This window comes from Zonotrichia albicollis, chromosome 9 (genome assembly GCF_047830755.1).
Source record: "Zonotrichia albicollis isolate bZonAlb1 chromosome 9, bZonAlb1.hap1, whole genome shotgun sequence".
Taxonomy (NCBI): domain Eukaryota; kingdom Metazoa; phylum Chordata; class Aves; order Passeriformes; family Passerellidae; genus Zonotrichia; species Zonotrichia albicollis.
The window spans coordinates 30,075,758-30,092,723 of NC_133827.1; the positions used below are offsets into that span (position 1 = coordinate 30,075,758).

Genomic DNA, 16,966 nt, shown 5'->3' on the forward strand with positions numbered 1-16,966 from the left:
AATTTAAATGTATTAACTCTGACATCTACTTACAAGTTATCCAAAACTGTAAATTGTTGATCTCATTCAGTAAAAATTTATTTTAGAAAAGCACCAAAACCTGCACCCTTTGTGGCTGGACTGATTTTTTTTAACAGATTTAATTTCTCTACTAGGGAAAAAAAAAGGAACTTTCAAAACTTCTAGTCTAGGTTTTAAAGATGGCACAAATTTGTGTAACAATTTGTGTGTTCACTTATATCCAACTGATGAGATTAGAGCTTGTTTACTAGAGTAACTCATGAAATATTTAGGTGTAGAACAAATGAAGCATTGCATTAATTAAGTTAATTGCACTTCCTAGGGCTCTTACTAGGGATTTGCTCCATTGCTCGTTGTCTTGGGGCAAGGCTGCTTTTTTTCCCCTTTACCACTCCCTTTATCACTTAGGCACTGCTTCTCATGTTGTTCTCTTTTGTGTTATGTTCACAAAAAGCACATGAAAAATGACATGAGTTTATTTCCTTTTCAAGTCTGCTTTTTTGTTAAGTTTCCTATATGAATATTAGTAATAACCTACCTTATATTTGGGGCACACTTACTGCATCTGTAAATAGATAGTAAAGATGATCCCTTTTCAATTGCAGTGACCAAAACTACTGCTGTTAATAAATTTAAAAAATCAAGAATGACAAGAGATCCTGTTGTTGCTTTTTAAATTAAATATATCTGCACAACATTTGAAAAGATTGTTAAAAGGTAGAATCTCATCTGTCTATGAAACACTAACCTTTCTAACAAATACTAGATTTTCTGTTTGGGATCTAACATTTTTTGTATATATTAATTTTCTTAACCATCTTTGTGCACTTCTTTCCAGGAATGGCTTGTGGTGGTTGAATAAATACATGGGGCCCTCTTGTTACTAATTGTAGTAAACTGTAGCTTGATGCTCAACAGCCTGTGGGGAATAACAAGATCTGTTCCAACACAATATTTTGTGTACTGTTACCATTCAAACTACCTGGTAGTGCAGGAGAAAGTGATGTGTGGTCAAGGTGGAATATTGGAGATGATTGAGGAATGATGCTGTGGTAAACACAGGTTTGCATTAAAAGCCTTAACAAAGTATAGTGTAAATTTCACTGAATTGTCTTGTACATTCCCTTCATTTTTGTCAGTGAAAATGAAATTGTGGTTATTGGCTTGCTTTTATTTTGTGCATCCCAGAAGAGCTAGAAAGGCATGATTATGTCTACTGGGTTATTTTTTTTTTCATTCAGTGGTCTGATAAAACTTTGTTCGAGATCTGAGGGGTTTTTTCCCCAAAGTGTGAGTGATTTTTCCATTCTCTGAGATGTATCCTGTGTGAACAGTGAGTTTGACAAGGAAGGATACAGTTCAGAGGAGTTTTTAAGCATTATATTATCTTTTGGATTTTACAGGATGCTTTCATTAAAGCTTTTATTTGATTTATTTTATTTTTCTTCAAAGCTGAGGCTTAATTTAGGATCCTACTTAAAAGGTTTTCATTGGATTTTTTTTTTTTTAGTTTTTATATGCACTGTTTTTATTTCAGACATGCCCAATGTAGATAGATATTAAACCTGCATGAGATAGCAACACCAAAGCATTTTTTGTGCTTTAGTAAGTTAATTCTACTCTCAGAAATATTTCAGGATTAGTTTACATGGGTTTAAGTATTTATGTTATTCAAACTATCTGAATTTGTGTTATCAAACAACTACTTGAAATCATAACTTGCTGCTAAAATGCAGAAGGAAATGTTCTTTAAAATGAAAGTGTTTTGTGTAATAGCTTAACTAATGTTGTCATAACATGAATGTGTTTGTTTATGACTCAAATTATTTGAACCTTGCTTTCTTTTCTGTTTTGTCTCTGCTTTCCCTTTTTTCATTATTGTCATGAAATATTTGCCAAAATTGACTGCAGTATTACTTTCCTGAATTCTTTCATGCAGTCTCTTTGTAGACTGTATGTTAGCACATGTCAGTCACATAAGCACTGTAAAATCAGTTATGTATTCTCTGGATGTCTCTTCATTTGAATAGGCGCTGGTTCTCAATACAAAATAACCAACTTGTGTACCAGAAGAAATTTAAGGTAGGAGTTGAAAACTGGCTTGGGATAGTTTGGGGTTTGGGTGATGATTTTCCTGATTGATTGGGGAAACTGCTGATGTGAAGATCCTGTGTGATTTTCAACAACCTACTGCTTTCTTCTAAATTAGTTTCTCCCTTTGTAAAATGAGTCTAATAGCTACACTGACAGATTCTGAGATTCCTGTGCACTGATTGTAAGCACATACTTTATCTGCTGTGGGTTTTGTAACCTAGTTGGAGCTTTAAAAGCTGTTGGTCCCAGAAGGCTTGTGCTCACTTGCTGGCAGTCAAATATTCCATGCTGTTCTCTGAGCAGTGGTGTTTAACTCTTTCAGAACTTGCTCCTCCAGTTACTTACTGATTCACACACCCAATTCAGCAATTGGGGGAAAAAAGCATGAAAGCTTGATACAAAGCAGTCAGGGCTGCTAAATACATGTATTTTGTGTTGAAAATGCACAGTGGTTCAGCAGTCAGTATCTGCCTTGTTGCTGGTGGGAAGTGCAGCTGTTTTGTGTTAAATCAGCAAGTTCAGCTCTGCCCCAAGCCACAGAAGCCTTTTCAGTCAGGTTCTGGGCCCCTGCTCCTTTGTTTGCTGTTCTAGAATCTGCTTTTGCACCAAGGAGCTGTAGCTGTTCTTCAGGTTGGGAACAAACAGAGACTGTATGGAGATGGTGGGGGAAAAAAGAAGGAGCTTATGGCAATTAGTTCTTCTTCACTGCAAACAGACTGGGATCAGAGGCTGTTCCTTGCTATCTGATGCTGTCAAATCAAGCAGCTTCATTTCTGTGGTTGGAAAGAAAACATGCAGTTGAGTTTGTTTGAGCATGTTTGGTTGGGCGTTCTGTGTTTGTGAATTGCTCTTTTTTTCACTGCACCTTTAAAATGGTGATAGCTCAGAATGGAATTCTTATGAATTAAATCAAATTTTCAAAACTGCTGCATTTAGCTTCTGGGTTTTTTTATGTGTCACTTAAAGTACTGCTGATTTAAATATAACTTTTCTGATTTAATACTGAGTTAATTGTATTTCTTAGAGTATCTTTATAGTTTAAATACTGTTGTTTAAATTTAAGGTGCTGATTATTCAGTAGATTGGATTGTAGATCTCCAAATTCCACTGAGTTCGAATTTTATTTTTGAAGGAAAAAATTAGTGTAACCAGGCAAATAGAATTCAGTGATTAATAATTCAGGATTGAATTATTCTCTTATTATCAACTGTATTATTTTTTCTCTGTGACTCTCTTGTTGACTTTTGTCTCTTAGGATAATCCCACGGTGGTTGTTGAGGACTTGCGGCTCTGCACAGTTAAACACTGTGAAGACATAGAGAGACGATTCTGTTTTGAGGTGGTTTCTCCAACAAAGTAAGGAGAAGCAGTGCAGTATGTTTATTTAAAAATAAAAATAATTACATGTAGTTGTTTTAAAATGTAAGATTAATGTTTCTCTTGGGATAGATCAAAACAGGAAAAGTATCTGAAAAATTCTGCTCTCTGAAATTTTGGCTGAGAGTAAGTGATGCTGTGAGAAGTGTCCCTGGTATTTAGTTTACTTTTGGCATTAAAACAAACATGCATTCTTGTGCTTTTTGCATAAATGACTTGTGGTGCAGGGCTCTGCTGGGGCTTAGTAGTAGCTGATACTGTCAGCTGCTTAGTAATGTAGAAAATAGGTCTTAGTTTCTCCACATTTCTGATTGATGCAATGAGAGAGAAGCACTTAAATAAGCTGTTGTCTCAGTCATGTTGAATTATACTTCAGAATGCACTAAATGAAACTACTAAAAATGAAACTGCTAAATTAAAAATAAAATTAATTTTCAGCTCCAGCAGTGCATTGGCTGTACTTAGGGAATTTTGGCATCCTGCCACAGCAAGGGCAGGACATAGATTCCTCATTAGTGATTGTGAGGTGTGACCATATTTAAGTTTTTGATACGAGGTCAACTTGCTTGTAGGTCTGGAGGTTATCTACACTTTCTACTCCTCCTTAGATTTCTCTTTTGAGTAGATTGCTGTCCATCCTAATGTCTGCATGCCCAGTTGTGGTTCACTATAACATGCATTTTGCTCTTGTTTGCCTGTGCTTTTTCAACCCATAAGTGTTGGAACAGTTTTATGCTTCATGACCTGTTTCTTTTACAGTTGATGAGCAGAGTAGTTGATTCTGTCATAGATCTTTAAAGTTACTCTCTTGATGTCATTGAATGAAAGTGTGTTTTCAAGGACTGATACCTGTGACTTGTGTCACAGGTGTAAAATGCATTTGAGGATATAAAAAAGAAAACTTTGGAATAAGAAAAGGAATAGGAAGCTAAGCCATTGTTAGTGTTTTTGGAAGAATCATTTCTGTGTCTTATATTAGCATTACCTGCAAATAATTTTGAAATAAGGAGTTTGCAGCTCACAAAGACTCAGCTGCTTTGTTATCTTAAAATAAATGTGTTTATTAGATGATGCCTATTAAACTTGTGATAGCAAGAAACTTGCTCCATAAAAAGAGACCCCTGAGCAATGTGCTGTTGGATGTCAGCTGCTTGGCCACTGTCTCTGAGCACTTTGTGATTTGTCACAGGAGCTGCATGCTGCAGGCTGACTCGGAAAAGCTGCGGCAGGCGTGGATTAAGGCTGTTCAGACCAGTATTGCCACAGCATACAGAGAAAAAGGGGATGAATCTGAGGTGAGCTTAATAATCCACCAAACAACTACCTCCCTTTAGATCCTGAAAATTTTAAATGCACAAAGCCTCTTTTAATGAGAGGGAAGGAAAGAAACAATCCATTGTTTGTCTTCCAATGGAAAGGCAATGAAATTCTGAAGGCTGTGAATTATATCTGATCTGTCTTTGACTCATCATGTTAATGTTACTATGGTCTGTATGTTTTTTTGAGATTTCACTGTAGTGTGATTAAAAATCATTGGATATTCTTATATTCAGTTTTATATGTCTTCTAAAAACCTAAACTTTTTTTTTTTATTCTGTGGCTTGCCTTGGCCTTGGCAGGAGAGACTTTTCTTGGATTTTAGTGTACAGTCAGTATCTGTGGAACTTCAATTTCTTTAGTTTAGCATGTCTCTTAATTGGTTTGTTTGTGTCTTTTCTCTTTCAGAAACAGGAAAAGAAATCATCCCCTTCTACTGGGAGCCTAGAATCTGGGAGTGAGACCAAAGAGAAGCTGCTGAAAGGAGAGAGTGCTCTGCAGAGAGTGCAGTGCATTGCTGGCAATGCTGCCTGCTGTGACTGTGGTTTGGCAGATCCTCGCTGGGCCAGTATCAACCTGGGAATCACACTGTGCATCGAGTGCTCTGGGATACACAGGTTGGGGAGCTCCTCACAGCTGCATTTCATTTGTGCAGTGCCTTAATTAGCAAGGGTGGTGTTTGCCTCTTCAAAGGTATATTGAAAGAAAATTAGACACCCTTGTTTGTAAATAGAATTAACGTAACTGCTTTATTTGCATAAATTAATGGTAAATCTGTCTGAGGTGAGATAAAACATGTAGTTACAGGTTCATGTTTTTTCCCATGTTGTTTAGGAGCTTGGGAGTCCACTTTTCAAAAGTAAGATCTTTAACGTTGGATTCATGGGAACCTGAACTCCTAAAGGTACAGTATTTTTGAAACAGGTTTCTATTCAGTACTTAGATGGTTGTTCTAAAGCCTCTGCATCAGAAAGTCCAATGCAGGAAACACATTTGTACCCAGTGTGTCTTGCAGTTTTAAGCAGAAAATGTTTATACTTGTGTGTTGGTTTATTTTAATTCATACTTTCTTATACTCCATAGTAATTTATGCTACAAACTTGCAATTCAGAACAGCTTACAACACCTTCAGGTTCCCAAGTGCACTCTGGGTAGCAGGTTTCATCTGATACTTTCAACATGTAAAAAGGCAAATCTGTTTACAGACCAATAATGTCTTTCAGTGGGCTGAACATTTTGGAAGTGATATATCAGCCTAAAGCATGATCATACTCAAAAATTTGAATGTCAGCTCTTAACAGTGAGATGCTTCTGGCCTATAGGAGAATACTCATGCAGCTGCTTTTGTGTGCCAAATTTCTAGCTTGAACCATGGTTATAAAAGTCATATGACAATGAAATACTCAAATAGGAACTCATGCATGAATGCATGTGTGCAACTGGATAACTCATGCAAACATTTGTTTCTAGCTGTGATGTTCTGGCACTTAGGAATTGCTTCTCTATTCTGAACAATCAAAAGACAATGTACTTTGTGGTTAAATAATTTTTTTATCAATATGTTCATGAGAAAACAACCAACCAACCCCCACGCCCACTCAAAAAAAAAAAAAAAAAAAGAAGCTGTACCTCTTTTATTATTCATGTAAATATCAGAACTAAATATTCTGCCTGGTATTAGAAACAAGAAATCTTTTCATTGCAATCAGTAGGGTTAAATTCTCCTGTAAGCAGGCTTTTGTCTTTGTTCCTTTTCTGTAGTTGTATCAGATTGGTCCATTGGGTAAGGTGGAATACAGTTGGTTGAATTGTCTCTTCCTGATGGGCAAAGAACAGCTCCTGTCAAAGCTGGTAGAAAAGCACATTTGTTAATGAGGCCTGCAGGTGTCATTCTGGTGGTTGTTTTTTCAGGCACTTTAAGAGTGACTAGATTTTTTTCTTATCTTACTCAGAATTTGGTCTCTATTCATTGATTGTTTCTTTATTATCATATAAACCCATGCTTATTTCTGCTAGTGTACTTTTAGCAGTGAAAACACTGAGTTGTAAATATAGGCTGAGTGAGGTTAAAAACAGCTGAATAGGTAGATAAAGCTTTTTGCAACTATATTTGAGTTTTTTTCATTTTGCTTTATAGCTTATGTGTGAATTGGGAAATGATGTTATAAATAGAATATATGAAGCGAAGTTGGAAAAAATGGGAGTAAAGAAGCCACAATCTGGAAGTCAAAGGTAGTATTTTACCAGCAGTGCCTGTTGCTTCCTTTTATTGTTGCTTCCCTTAGCCTTCCCCTGTAAAAGCTGCTGCCACTTAACTGTGTTACACTCCTTTGAAGTACTCATTTCCCTGTATCTCTCCTTTTCTCACTCTCTCTGTTTATTGGGCATTCCTTCTGTTGGTCCCTTCTGCTTCTGCTGTTCATTTGTTCTTCTTGTGATCTCACTCCCTCCTTTCCATGACAGCTCTAGAGCATCACTGTGGACATGTGGATTTTGTTTCCTCTCTGCTGGGCACCAGCTCAGCCAGATATCTTTGGTGTGTGAGTGCTCCTGGAAGGAGCCTGTGGCTGTTCCTTTTGTTTACAGTGACTTTGTTCTTCCATTTGACTTTTGTTCCCTGTTCCTCAGAATGTTCTCATCTTCCTACCTACATTGTACATGAGCTCTGCTGCTTTACAGCAGCCTTCAAATCTTTGTGCTGCTGTCTTCTATTTCTCTGATGCTAATCCGTGTTTGAAGGTAGATTCCCAATGCTTTGTGCTGCTGTATAGGCTCTTCAAACTTGCTTTTTTACTACCTTTCCAGTTCTGTGCTGCTTGCTGCCCAGTAGTTTTATAGTATAGAAAACTGCATTTTGTGAAGTGTTGGCCACTTGGAGACAGTGATGATAATATAAACAAAGTAGGAGATTTGCTAGGTATTCCTTCTAGTGGTAACTGCTTTTCAGCAGTTCCAATGCAATAATTACAGCTCATTTTATCAGCTTCACCCATCTGCTGTTGTGTTTTAAGCTGATAACCTCAGGTTACAAGGAAAAATACTTCAGTATGTGATATGGAACTGATGGCTGTGCCTACCTAGGGTTTGTTATTGTTTTCTTGTGTAATCTTAATGTTCCTGTAACAGATGCTGCAATTTGTATTTATGTAAGAAACTAAATAAATGTTTATTAGTAGGTTATTAACAATGTAAACTTGTATAAAGCTTTAATACAGGTAACATAGAGTAACTAATTCTTATTTCTTCCACATACCACTTTCCAAAGTCTCTGTCTGAACGTAAATACATGTTTGTGAACTTAACAAAATTACTTGCTTTTGAGCCTTATGCAAAATTTAATCATGAATCCAGAAAGTGACAGGTGTGCTTTGCATCTTTCTGACAATGTGCTATGGGTGTGTCTTATGTGCAATGCCAAGCTACAGTTTTGGTTACTGACTTTAGTACAAAGTAGACATTCTTTTAATACATGAAAATACTAAAATTTTAGCTTACTAACTCCAGGAATTTTGTGTATGACAGGCAGGAGAAGGAGGCATACATCAGAGCAAAATATGTGGAAAGAAAGTTTGTAGAGAAGCAAGCTGCATCAGTACCTCTGCCTGAGCCTGGAACAAAAGTTTTGCCTCCAAGTCAGGAAGAGAAAAGGCACAGTGGCCCTGAAAAATCCCTTTTGGCAGGGGAACAAGGTGCAGCATCCCACAAAGGTATTTACACACTTCTCTCCTTAGCTGTATTATCCATATTCTTTTTAAGGTAACATATTTTTATATTAATTGACTTCTGCCTCGTGCAGAGACTATGGAATCTGTTTTTTTAATGGGTTGTAGCCTAGTGTAGAGTGTAGGAAGGAAACTACTTCTTCAGAGATGTGCTTTTTTACACGGGGAAGGATTGGAATGGGGTTGCTTATAACTCAGAGTCATATTAACCACCTTCTCTCCTCGGTATTTTCATCCTCTTGGTTTTTCCAATAACGTTCTCTCCTGCCCTGTCCCTTCCTTACTGCCTGCTTTGTGCTTTGCTAACCTGCATGTCCCAGCGGTGGCTGTAAGTAGCGACGAGGCGAGGCGGGAGTCTCTGTTCTGTCCTGATGAGCTTGATTCACTCTTCTCCTACTTTGATACCTCTTCAAAACTCCGTAGTAGTAAGTACTACAGCTGTGGCGTGTTCACTGTTTGCACTAGTGGTCCATTGTGTGTTGTGGCCATCTCCCTGCTTCAATCTGTTGTCTCCAGGCTGCTGCATTGCTTAGTATTTTCATGAAATAATTTAAGCTTTTTTACTTATCCTGATTTTTTTCATTTCTAGTTATCTTTGACATTTTTTATTATTATTGTAAATGTTATGGTTACAAAATGTGACTTCATATTTTTCTGTGGATGCATTAAGAATATTGAACAAGAACAAGCCATATTTTTAAAATTACGTTCAGGACCAAGTATAAGAGCTTGCTTTATTATCATGGTATCTGTGAGGAGCAGGTAGCTTCAGCTCTGCATAGTAATTGCAATTTCTCCCCGAAACAGTGCGAAGCAGTGACAGTGGGATCCAGCCGAGCACTGATGACAGCAGAGAACACCTTTCCTCTACCATATCAGCCAACAGTCTGTATGAGCCAGGTGTGTTAGGCTTTGCCCTGTAAGATGAAAATTTAATCACTTGGCAGCAGTTTCTTTTTCTAAAAATGATCAGTGTTGGTGATACAATTCACATCTGCTATCCTGGTTGAAATGCTTTTGACAAAGGTAAAATTTGCCTGAGCCATCTTTCTTTTGGGCTTGCTACCAAAAATGACAATTAATCCTTCTAAATGGGTTCAAAGAACTATGGTTTTTTCCATTCGGATGAGTCTGATCCCAAATGCATGATCCTTTTATAAATAAATAAATCCACCAAGGTAGAATTCCTCTTGAGTAACAGATAGTAGGCTTTTATGTGCTATTTGTGCATTCTTGCTTAATTTTTCTGTTTCTTATTTTTGTGGAATTGACCAAGTCTTTAAACATCGTTCTTTCAACTCAGAAGTTCTATAAGTTGATGAATGAAATTATTTGCTAATTTTAGCATGCTGTTCTGACAGATATATTGAGTATGGCTTCTCAAAATTTCCAAAACATTTCTTTATAAAGCAGAGCTATTCTTCTATATGAAAGCGCTCTTTTAAGGTATGTTTTAAATCTAGTAGTTCACAGGTGTTATTGCAGGCAGGCAGCATGGGGCTTGAATCTTTTTTGATTATGTTGTAGAAATATTTATGATGCTGTAACTCACAAAAGTTTCTATGTAGCAACATCTTTATCTCCCTGACTTCCCTCCTATAACCATTACTAAGATAAAGAGAAAGAGACTGTGCTTTAGTCCAAAAGATTATAGCCACAGCAAGTAATTGGTAAATGACAGTGGTAGTTGTTAACAAAAATTAGGTCAGAACAGTATTTGCCTCACACTCAGGTGTTTGAGATAAAGATATATTTGTATGACTACATCTTTGCAGAAAATGAGTTTTATTAATATCTTGCAGTTTCCAGTAAAACACGCTCCAGACCTTAAACAATTTTTTAGAAATTACATGGAATATGTAGATTGAAGTATATACACATGTGCCAGTAATGTGGAGAGAATGTTTTCTGTGCAGTAATAGTTCTGTGAAGAGACTGTGCCTGAATACTGGAGCTAAAGGCATCTGTGAATTCCCCTGGCAGAATGGGGCAACAGTACATAGCATTGTGCAAAAGCTGAGCTACCTATTGCCAGAGAAATGATGTTTTGATCAGAATTCCAAGAGGTACCTTGTTAAAACAGGAATTGGGTAAGCAATTGTTTTTTCTTTTCAGAAGGAGACAAGCAAGAGTCTCCAGTGTTCTGTGACTCCAAGCAGCCTAGTCCAGGATTGCAGTTGTATCAAGCTGCCTTTGAGAAAAATCTTCCTCACATGGCAGAAGCATTGGCTCATGGAGCTGAAGTAAACTGGGTCAACATGGAAGAAAACAAAGCAACACCACTCATTCAGGCAGTGCGAGGGGTATGTGGTATACAGCCCTGCTGATGGGGGAGGAGAGCAAGGGAAATAATGATATTTCTGTGTCACTGTTCTTTTTGAGCTGCTTGCTTCCTTAATGAATGATAATATGATGTTGAAGTTATGCTTACAGTGTTCTTTTAGAGTTGTTTCTGAAATATTTTTTCCTGTTAATGTTTTGTTTGGAATTCTGTCTAGTAGTGTTTAAAGTTGGAAGCAACTCCCTTTAGTTTCCTTTGCTGGGTGGCTCAATGGTGGGAAGGCAGAAGAGGTTTGGTTTGATTCTAGAGATCTGGTGCTGAGTTGTTTCTTTGTTTTCATTCTGTAGGGTTCATTGGTTACTTGTGAATTTTTGCTGCAGAATGGGGCCAACGTGAACATCCGAGACATGAAAGGAAGGGGGCCCCTGCACCATGCCACAGTTCTAGGACACACTGGGTAACTCACTGCCCCACCATTTGTACATGGCCATCCTTTACTATAGTTGTTCATGGGAAGCTTCTTCATTGCCCCAGATATTCTGATATTTTAATACTATTTCAGATGATAAGAGTTTTTCTTAAGTTCTGGTTGTGAGAGAGGAAATAGTATTTTGATTTAGCATTTTCATCCACTAGCAAAACACACGTGTTTTCTAATGTGGATTAAATAAATGGTTTGCTTACTAGTCTGTTAACATGTTCTAGATGAACTGCACTATTTTGATATATATGAGACTTTTGATTATTTAAGCTAAATACATTGTATCTCACTTTATTAGCTTTTTCCAATATTGTCAAAAGTATTCTTCTATATTTTTTTTTCTAACCAGACAAGTGTGCTTGTTCCTAAAACGAGGAGCAAACCAGCATGCTACTGATGAAGATGGGAAAGATCCGTTGAGTATAGCAGTGGAAGCTGCAAATGCAGATATTGTAACACTGTAAGTTGTACATTCTGTTTTCTGACTAGATAACTTAAATTTTGCTATTTTGTTTCAAGTTAAAAATAAAATAAATGTCAAAATTTCTGTACATAAAAACAGGAGGGAACAAAAGAAAAATCAGGATACTCTATCTATAGATGACCTCTTTGATGTGAGATTCAGGAGGGCATTGTAGGTCTTGCATTATAGTTTTTTTGTGCTTTAAAGGTGACATTGTTCCTTTTGTTTTCTGCACGGCAGGTTGCGTTTAGCAAGGATGAATGAAGAAATGCGTGAATCAGAAGGACTCTATGGGCAGCCAGGTCAATACTCCTCTAATAACCACACTGAAATGCAGTATAAGAAGTGTATACAGGAGTTTATCAGTTTACAATTAGATTCTTAGTGTCTGAGGGAAATTTAAGATTGCTTCATACAATAGTGTTTTTTATAAACTAACACATTCTAAAGCTTCATTGAAATTCAGTGGTGTGACGTTGTCAGAGTGCTTAGGGAACCTAAAAGGAGACTGTTTAAAGAGCATCATTATAGCAGTGTATATGCTACAGCCATGACACCCTATTTTGCTGGTAGTTGTCCACAGTTTTCTCCTATTGCTGTTCCATTGACATTTGTGTCATGTTAGGATTTACCTGACATTATTTAGTAGCAGCTTTCTGACTCAGCTTGCTTAGAGACTGTTGAAGAGTTCATCTTATTCCAGGACACCGTTCTCCTTCCTGTGGAATGGTCCACTTTTTCTTTTTTTAAGAAAAAAACCCTTGCACACCAATGTACAAAATGTACATCAAATATTTCAAACTGCCTCCAGACAAAAATAGGAAAGTATTATTTCCTTAAATTTTATTTTTAAATATTTTTATTTAAGATACTAAAAAGAAACAAAGCAGTCATTCTTAAGTATGTATTTTTGTATGCACAGTTTCTTTCTGTTTGGTTAAAAAACAAGTAGAAGCTGGCAGATACTTGAGCCAACTCCAGCAGGAAAGTAACAAATTATATTTAATGCATATGTGCAACTTTATTCTCAGGCACTCAGACCTAATTTACACCGTGTTCTGATATTTGCTTCCATAGAAAGGTAATTTAATATCATGCAGGTACCAATAATGAAGGCACACTTGATTATGAAGTTAGACAGCTAAAAACACCCTGCTGTTCCTGGCAGAAGTGAGAGGTGAACCTTATTTTTCAGGTTGAGTGCTGAGTACTCTCAGTTGACTCCCATAAAGCCCTTATGTGCTTTCCACTGAGGAATTGGGCAGGGGGGATGTTACCAGATTGGAGCAGTAGAATCTAGAAACTGCAGCTGATGCAATCTGATCCAGACACTTTACAGCTGCTAAGGTGAGATTGACAGTGAAGAGTAGATTTGCCACAACAGGCAGAGCTTGCCCAAAATCAGGGGGGGGCTTTCATTAGAATAACTTCTGAAATTAATGCCACAAGCTGGAGCAGAGTCCCAGCCAGAGAACTTACTGTGTCTTTGGATAGCACAGCTCTGCCCCCTTCACTCTGGTACTTGGTGCAGTTTCTTTTAAAAGTTGGATTCAATATTTGAGTGTTTTGAATGTTTTTGTCTGCTGTAGAAGGGTTGTGTCAGTGTAGCACAGAACCTGTCTGCTGTCAAAAGGTGTCACAGCTTTCTGTGGTTTTAAGGGATGCAGGTCTTTTTCACTCCTTATACATGTTAAATTATCTGCACTACCCTTACTTTAGAACTCCAGTGTTCCAAAATTATGATTCTAGAAGAAAATAGGGATTTTCAAGACAATTGTATATTTGCTGGTAGCTGTGTGAGGGTAAATATCATTGTATGAGTTTGCTGTCACCAGAGTGAAGCCAACTGCCTACTTCTCAGCTCTAGCAATGCATCTGATAAGCAATTGCTCATGTAGCTAATGGCATCAAAAATTATAATTTAAATATATATGGCTGGTTTGAACTAATGAGAGAATGAATACGTTGCTTTGCAAGGTACAGTTGGTCTTCCAAAGCACTCCTGGAATGGGAACTAGCTGCAACCAGCTTTAAAAAGTTATTTCTGGTGGTAGAAGCCATATGCACAGTAGTGCTGTTTCTGTATAATACTTGAGTGCTCATCTCCTGGTGCTACAGTACGTCTTGCTAACTCTTTGATATTAGCATTGCTACTTTTTCTTCCTACCTTTTCTTGAATGTATGATGTGTGCCTTTTGAGTTACTCTGGTGTGAAATGGTAAAGCAGTGTTACAGTATTTTTGTACATATAATCTGCACTTTAGGGAAAACATTGCTTGGAAAGGGAACTTCCAGAATTCAATTTTAAAGTAGAAATTTAAAATTATTATAAGGTTTACAGTATTAAGCATATTAATGCAACGTAAAAACTAAAGGGGCACTTTATTTTAGTCTATTTTTGTATCTAATATTTTTGTTATGTAATAGAGACAAAGCCAGAGCCACAATGTATCTTTCAAAAATAGGTTTTCCTTCTTTCAAGTTAATTTGAAAGGACCAAGTGTGGCAACTTGAACTGCAGTTCTCGTTCACCAGTGGAGCCCACTTCTGTATTGAAAGCATAATTGCTTTTATCACAGAAGCCTAATTCTGCTTTTGCCCTTCATAGCTATTCTTTTGGTGAATGTTACAGCTCCATTCTGTGCTGGTCTCCCAGAGCAAGAAGTTCTCACAAGCTGTTACAATAAAACCTGTCCTGTGCCTGCTTCATCTCTAGAACACAGAATCACTGAATGGTTTGGGTTGGAAGGGACCTTAAAGATCAGCTAGTTCCAACCCCCCTGCCATGGGCAGGGACACCATACTTGAAATTAAATCTGAAAACAAAAAGGGAATTTCTCTAGAACTGACTTTTCCTAGTACAGCAGTATTGAATGTATTCATCTTTTAAAGTCTGGGAAGAATTGTGTTACTGGCCTGTTAAATATTTCTGGAAAGTCAGTTATTATTTGTGAAAGTGTTTTTAAAAGAATGGAGTCTCATCTCCAAAAGAATGATAGCTTTAATATTTGAAATGAGCATTAAAAAAATTGAAAAACAAAACAATGTAACTTTTCCCAGTAGTGCAAACTTTTAAGCACAAAAACATTCTTTTCTTCTCAATCATGTTAGAAAAAAACATGTTCATATTTGATGTTCATGATGAGAGAGATTTTGGGTTGATTTCTTTGTCATGCTGTAAATCAAGCTGTCAGCAAGAAAGAGTAGTGCTGGGATCTTGTGTCCTGTGTGGCCATCTGTGTTGGGAAGACTCTAAAATTTGGTTGGCTACATAGCTCCTGACTCAACCCAATGTTTGATGCATTAAATTCCTTTTGAAGACGAAAGGGTATGGTTAGTGTTTTAAACCAGAAATTGAGCTCGAGGCCCAAAATGCTCCAATAGATGAAAGAATGTGAAAATGAATGAAAAAATGGCCATTTTAAAGTGGCAAAAGAATGACTTGGCAATGACTCAAGCAGTAATCCCTCCTGAATGTGTTTCCTGTGTAGACAGGGAGGGGGAGAAAGACGTTTTGGAATATATTGTAGTAGTAGGGTTGCGTTTAAGCTCAAAGGGTGACGATTTAAAAAAAAAAAAAAGATTTTTAGGGGAAGTATCAGTTGTTCTTATAGATCAAACTGAAAAATGTAATGAAAGATGGAGATGAACTGAATGTAGAAATTTTATTTTTGCTGAAGTAATAGACAAAAGTAATTTATGAACAATAATTTATCTACTTAAGATTGCTTTTTTAATATATACATTATTGTTTGCTGATTGTTTCTTTCATGGAGAATTCTGTTTGGCTGTAAGAATTCTGATCTCTGTTTCCAAGTAAATCTTTATTTATGCCATAATTCTTTTTTTCTGTAAAGAATCTTGGTTAGCAGTTCCTTGCAAAAACAAGGATTTTATTCTTTAACGGCTAATAAATATTTTTTTTCTTTTTAAGTTGCTTTAAAGTTCTTTAACTTTTCCTTTCTAACTCTGAACTTTCTTCTGTGTGGCTGCCTGTGAGGTACAATTTCAGGTATAGTTTGGCTTTGTTTAATTTGCTTCTACAGAACATGCATGCAAGTAACCAGTCCCTCAGGGCTCACATCAGCATCACTCCATCTAGAAGCAGTATTCATACATGAATTAAGTGTTACACAGTAACTGATAGCACAGTAGGGCATTTGTGCAGTGGTGGGTGATGTTGACTATTACAAATGTTTAAAAGTGTTTCTCTTTTCTTTTCCACCTAGGAGATGAAATTTATCAGGACATTTTTCGTGATTTTTCTCAAATGGCATCAAATAATCCAGAGAAGTTAAACCGCTTCCAGCAGTCAGATTCCCAGAAGTCTTAAGTGTCAAGAAGGAAAAGAACCTGAAGCTTATAGTGCAAGTCTTTTTTTACTTTAACAGAATGAATTGTATGCATTTTGTTAGATAGTTTGGATAAAATGACCACTCCAATGTAGCTTTAGATTTTGGTAGCTGGGGAAGTGTATGAGTTGGTTTATGTTCTCCAGTGCATATACCTCAGCAGCTGAAGATGTTCCAAGCCCCTGAGTCCCTGCTGGCTGAGTGTAAAGCAGCCCCTGTCCATGGGCAGCCCTGCAGCTCGGGGGTGGCAGAGCTGCAGGGAGCTCACAGCAGCTCTGCTGCCCAGGGCCATCGCTGGCACCGTCCCCTGTCGCCATAAACACTGTGCCTCTGACAGAAGGTCTGGGTTGCATTTTCTGGGACTGTTTGGAAGGGAATTTGGGCAATGATTTCCTGAGTTGTCCTTCCATTTGTGGCTGCAGCTCAGCAGATTCTCTTGTTGCTGCGGTGACTCTGGTTAGAGGTGGGCTGTTCTTCACAGATGTGACAGCTCCTGCTCTTCTGCAAGCTCTTTCCCTGTGGAAGCTCTAGCACCAGGCTGGCCTTTATGCTGGTGACTGCAGGTCAGTCACAAAGGGATATATCCTGGGGACCAATTTCCTAAGAGCAGTCCATTTTCCTTTTTTTTCTTTTCCTCTTAAATTAAACTTTCAGTGCAGCAAGTATCCTTCTAAATGAGCATGTGGAACCTTTCATGAAAAATAAACTTACTCCTTTTGGACATGATGTGGGGTTTGTTTGTAGTATTTTGACATGAAAACTTGAAATTTGAGACATGAACGTAAATATTGAGCCAACAAAGCTTGTGTAGAATAGTTGTACAAAGGCTGTTCCTCCTTTTTGCTGTTCTCACTACAG

At 37.4% G+C, this 16,966-nt stretch overlaps 2 protein-coding genes across 4 annotated transcripts in view; both read left to right on the forward strand.

The window, feature by feature from the left end:
* ACAP2 (ArfGAP with coiled-coil, ankyrin repeat and PH domains 2) overlaps positions 1–16,834 on the forward strand; it is a 60,240-nt gene extending 43,406 nt beyond the window's left edge. For 2 of the 3 annotated variants that reach the window (XM_074547189.1, XM_074547190.1), the window contains 13 exons: positions 2,052–2,103; positions 3,371–3,471; positions 4,682–4,787; positions 5,218–5,426; positions 5,644–5,713; positions 6,947–7,041; positions 8,332–8,516; positions 9,339–9,431; positions 10,647–10,834; positions 11,160–11,269; positions 11,643–11,753; positions 11,997–12,058; positions 15,986–16,834. In XM_074547189.1, the coding sequence (XP_074403290.1) occupies positions 2,052–2,103; positions 3,371–3,471; positions 4,682–4,787; positions 5,218–5,426; positions 5,644–5,713; positions 6,947–7,041; positions 8,332–8,516; positions 9,339–9,431; positions 10,647–10,834; positions 11,160–11,269; positions 11,643–11,753; positions 11,997–12,058; positions 15,986–16,089 (1,486 nt within the window). In that variant the 3' untranslated portion in view covers positions 16,090–16,834. Of the gene's footprint in view, positions 1–2,051; positions 2,104–3,370; positions 3,472–4,681; positions 4,788–5,217; positions 5,427–5,643; positions 5,714–6,946; positions 7,042–8,331; positions 8,517–8,851; positions 8,957–9,338; positions 9,432–10,646; positions 10,835–11,159; positions 11,270–11,642; positions 11,754–11,996; positions 12,059–15,985 lie in introns of all 3 variants that reach the window. The other variant, XM_074547188.1, reaches the window with a different exon arrangement.
* Positions 11,694–16,966, forward strand: part of XXYLT1 (xyloside xylosyltransferase 1) — a 40,776-nt gene continuing 35,503 nt past the window's right edge. The window contains exons 1-2 of the mRNA XM_074547193.1: positions 11,694–11,753; positions 11,997–12,058. Coding sequence (XP_074403294.1) covers positions 12,017–12,058 — 42 coding nt within the window. The 5' untranslated portion in view covers positions 11,694–11,753; positions 11,997–12,016. The remainder of the gene's footprint in view (positions 11,754–11,996; positions 12,059–16,966) is intronic.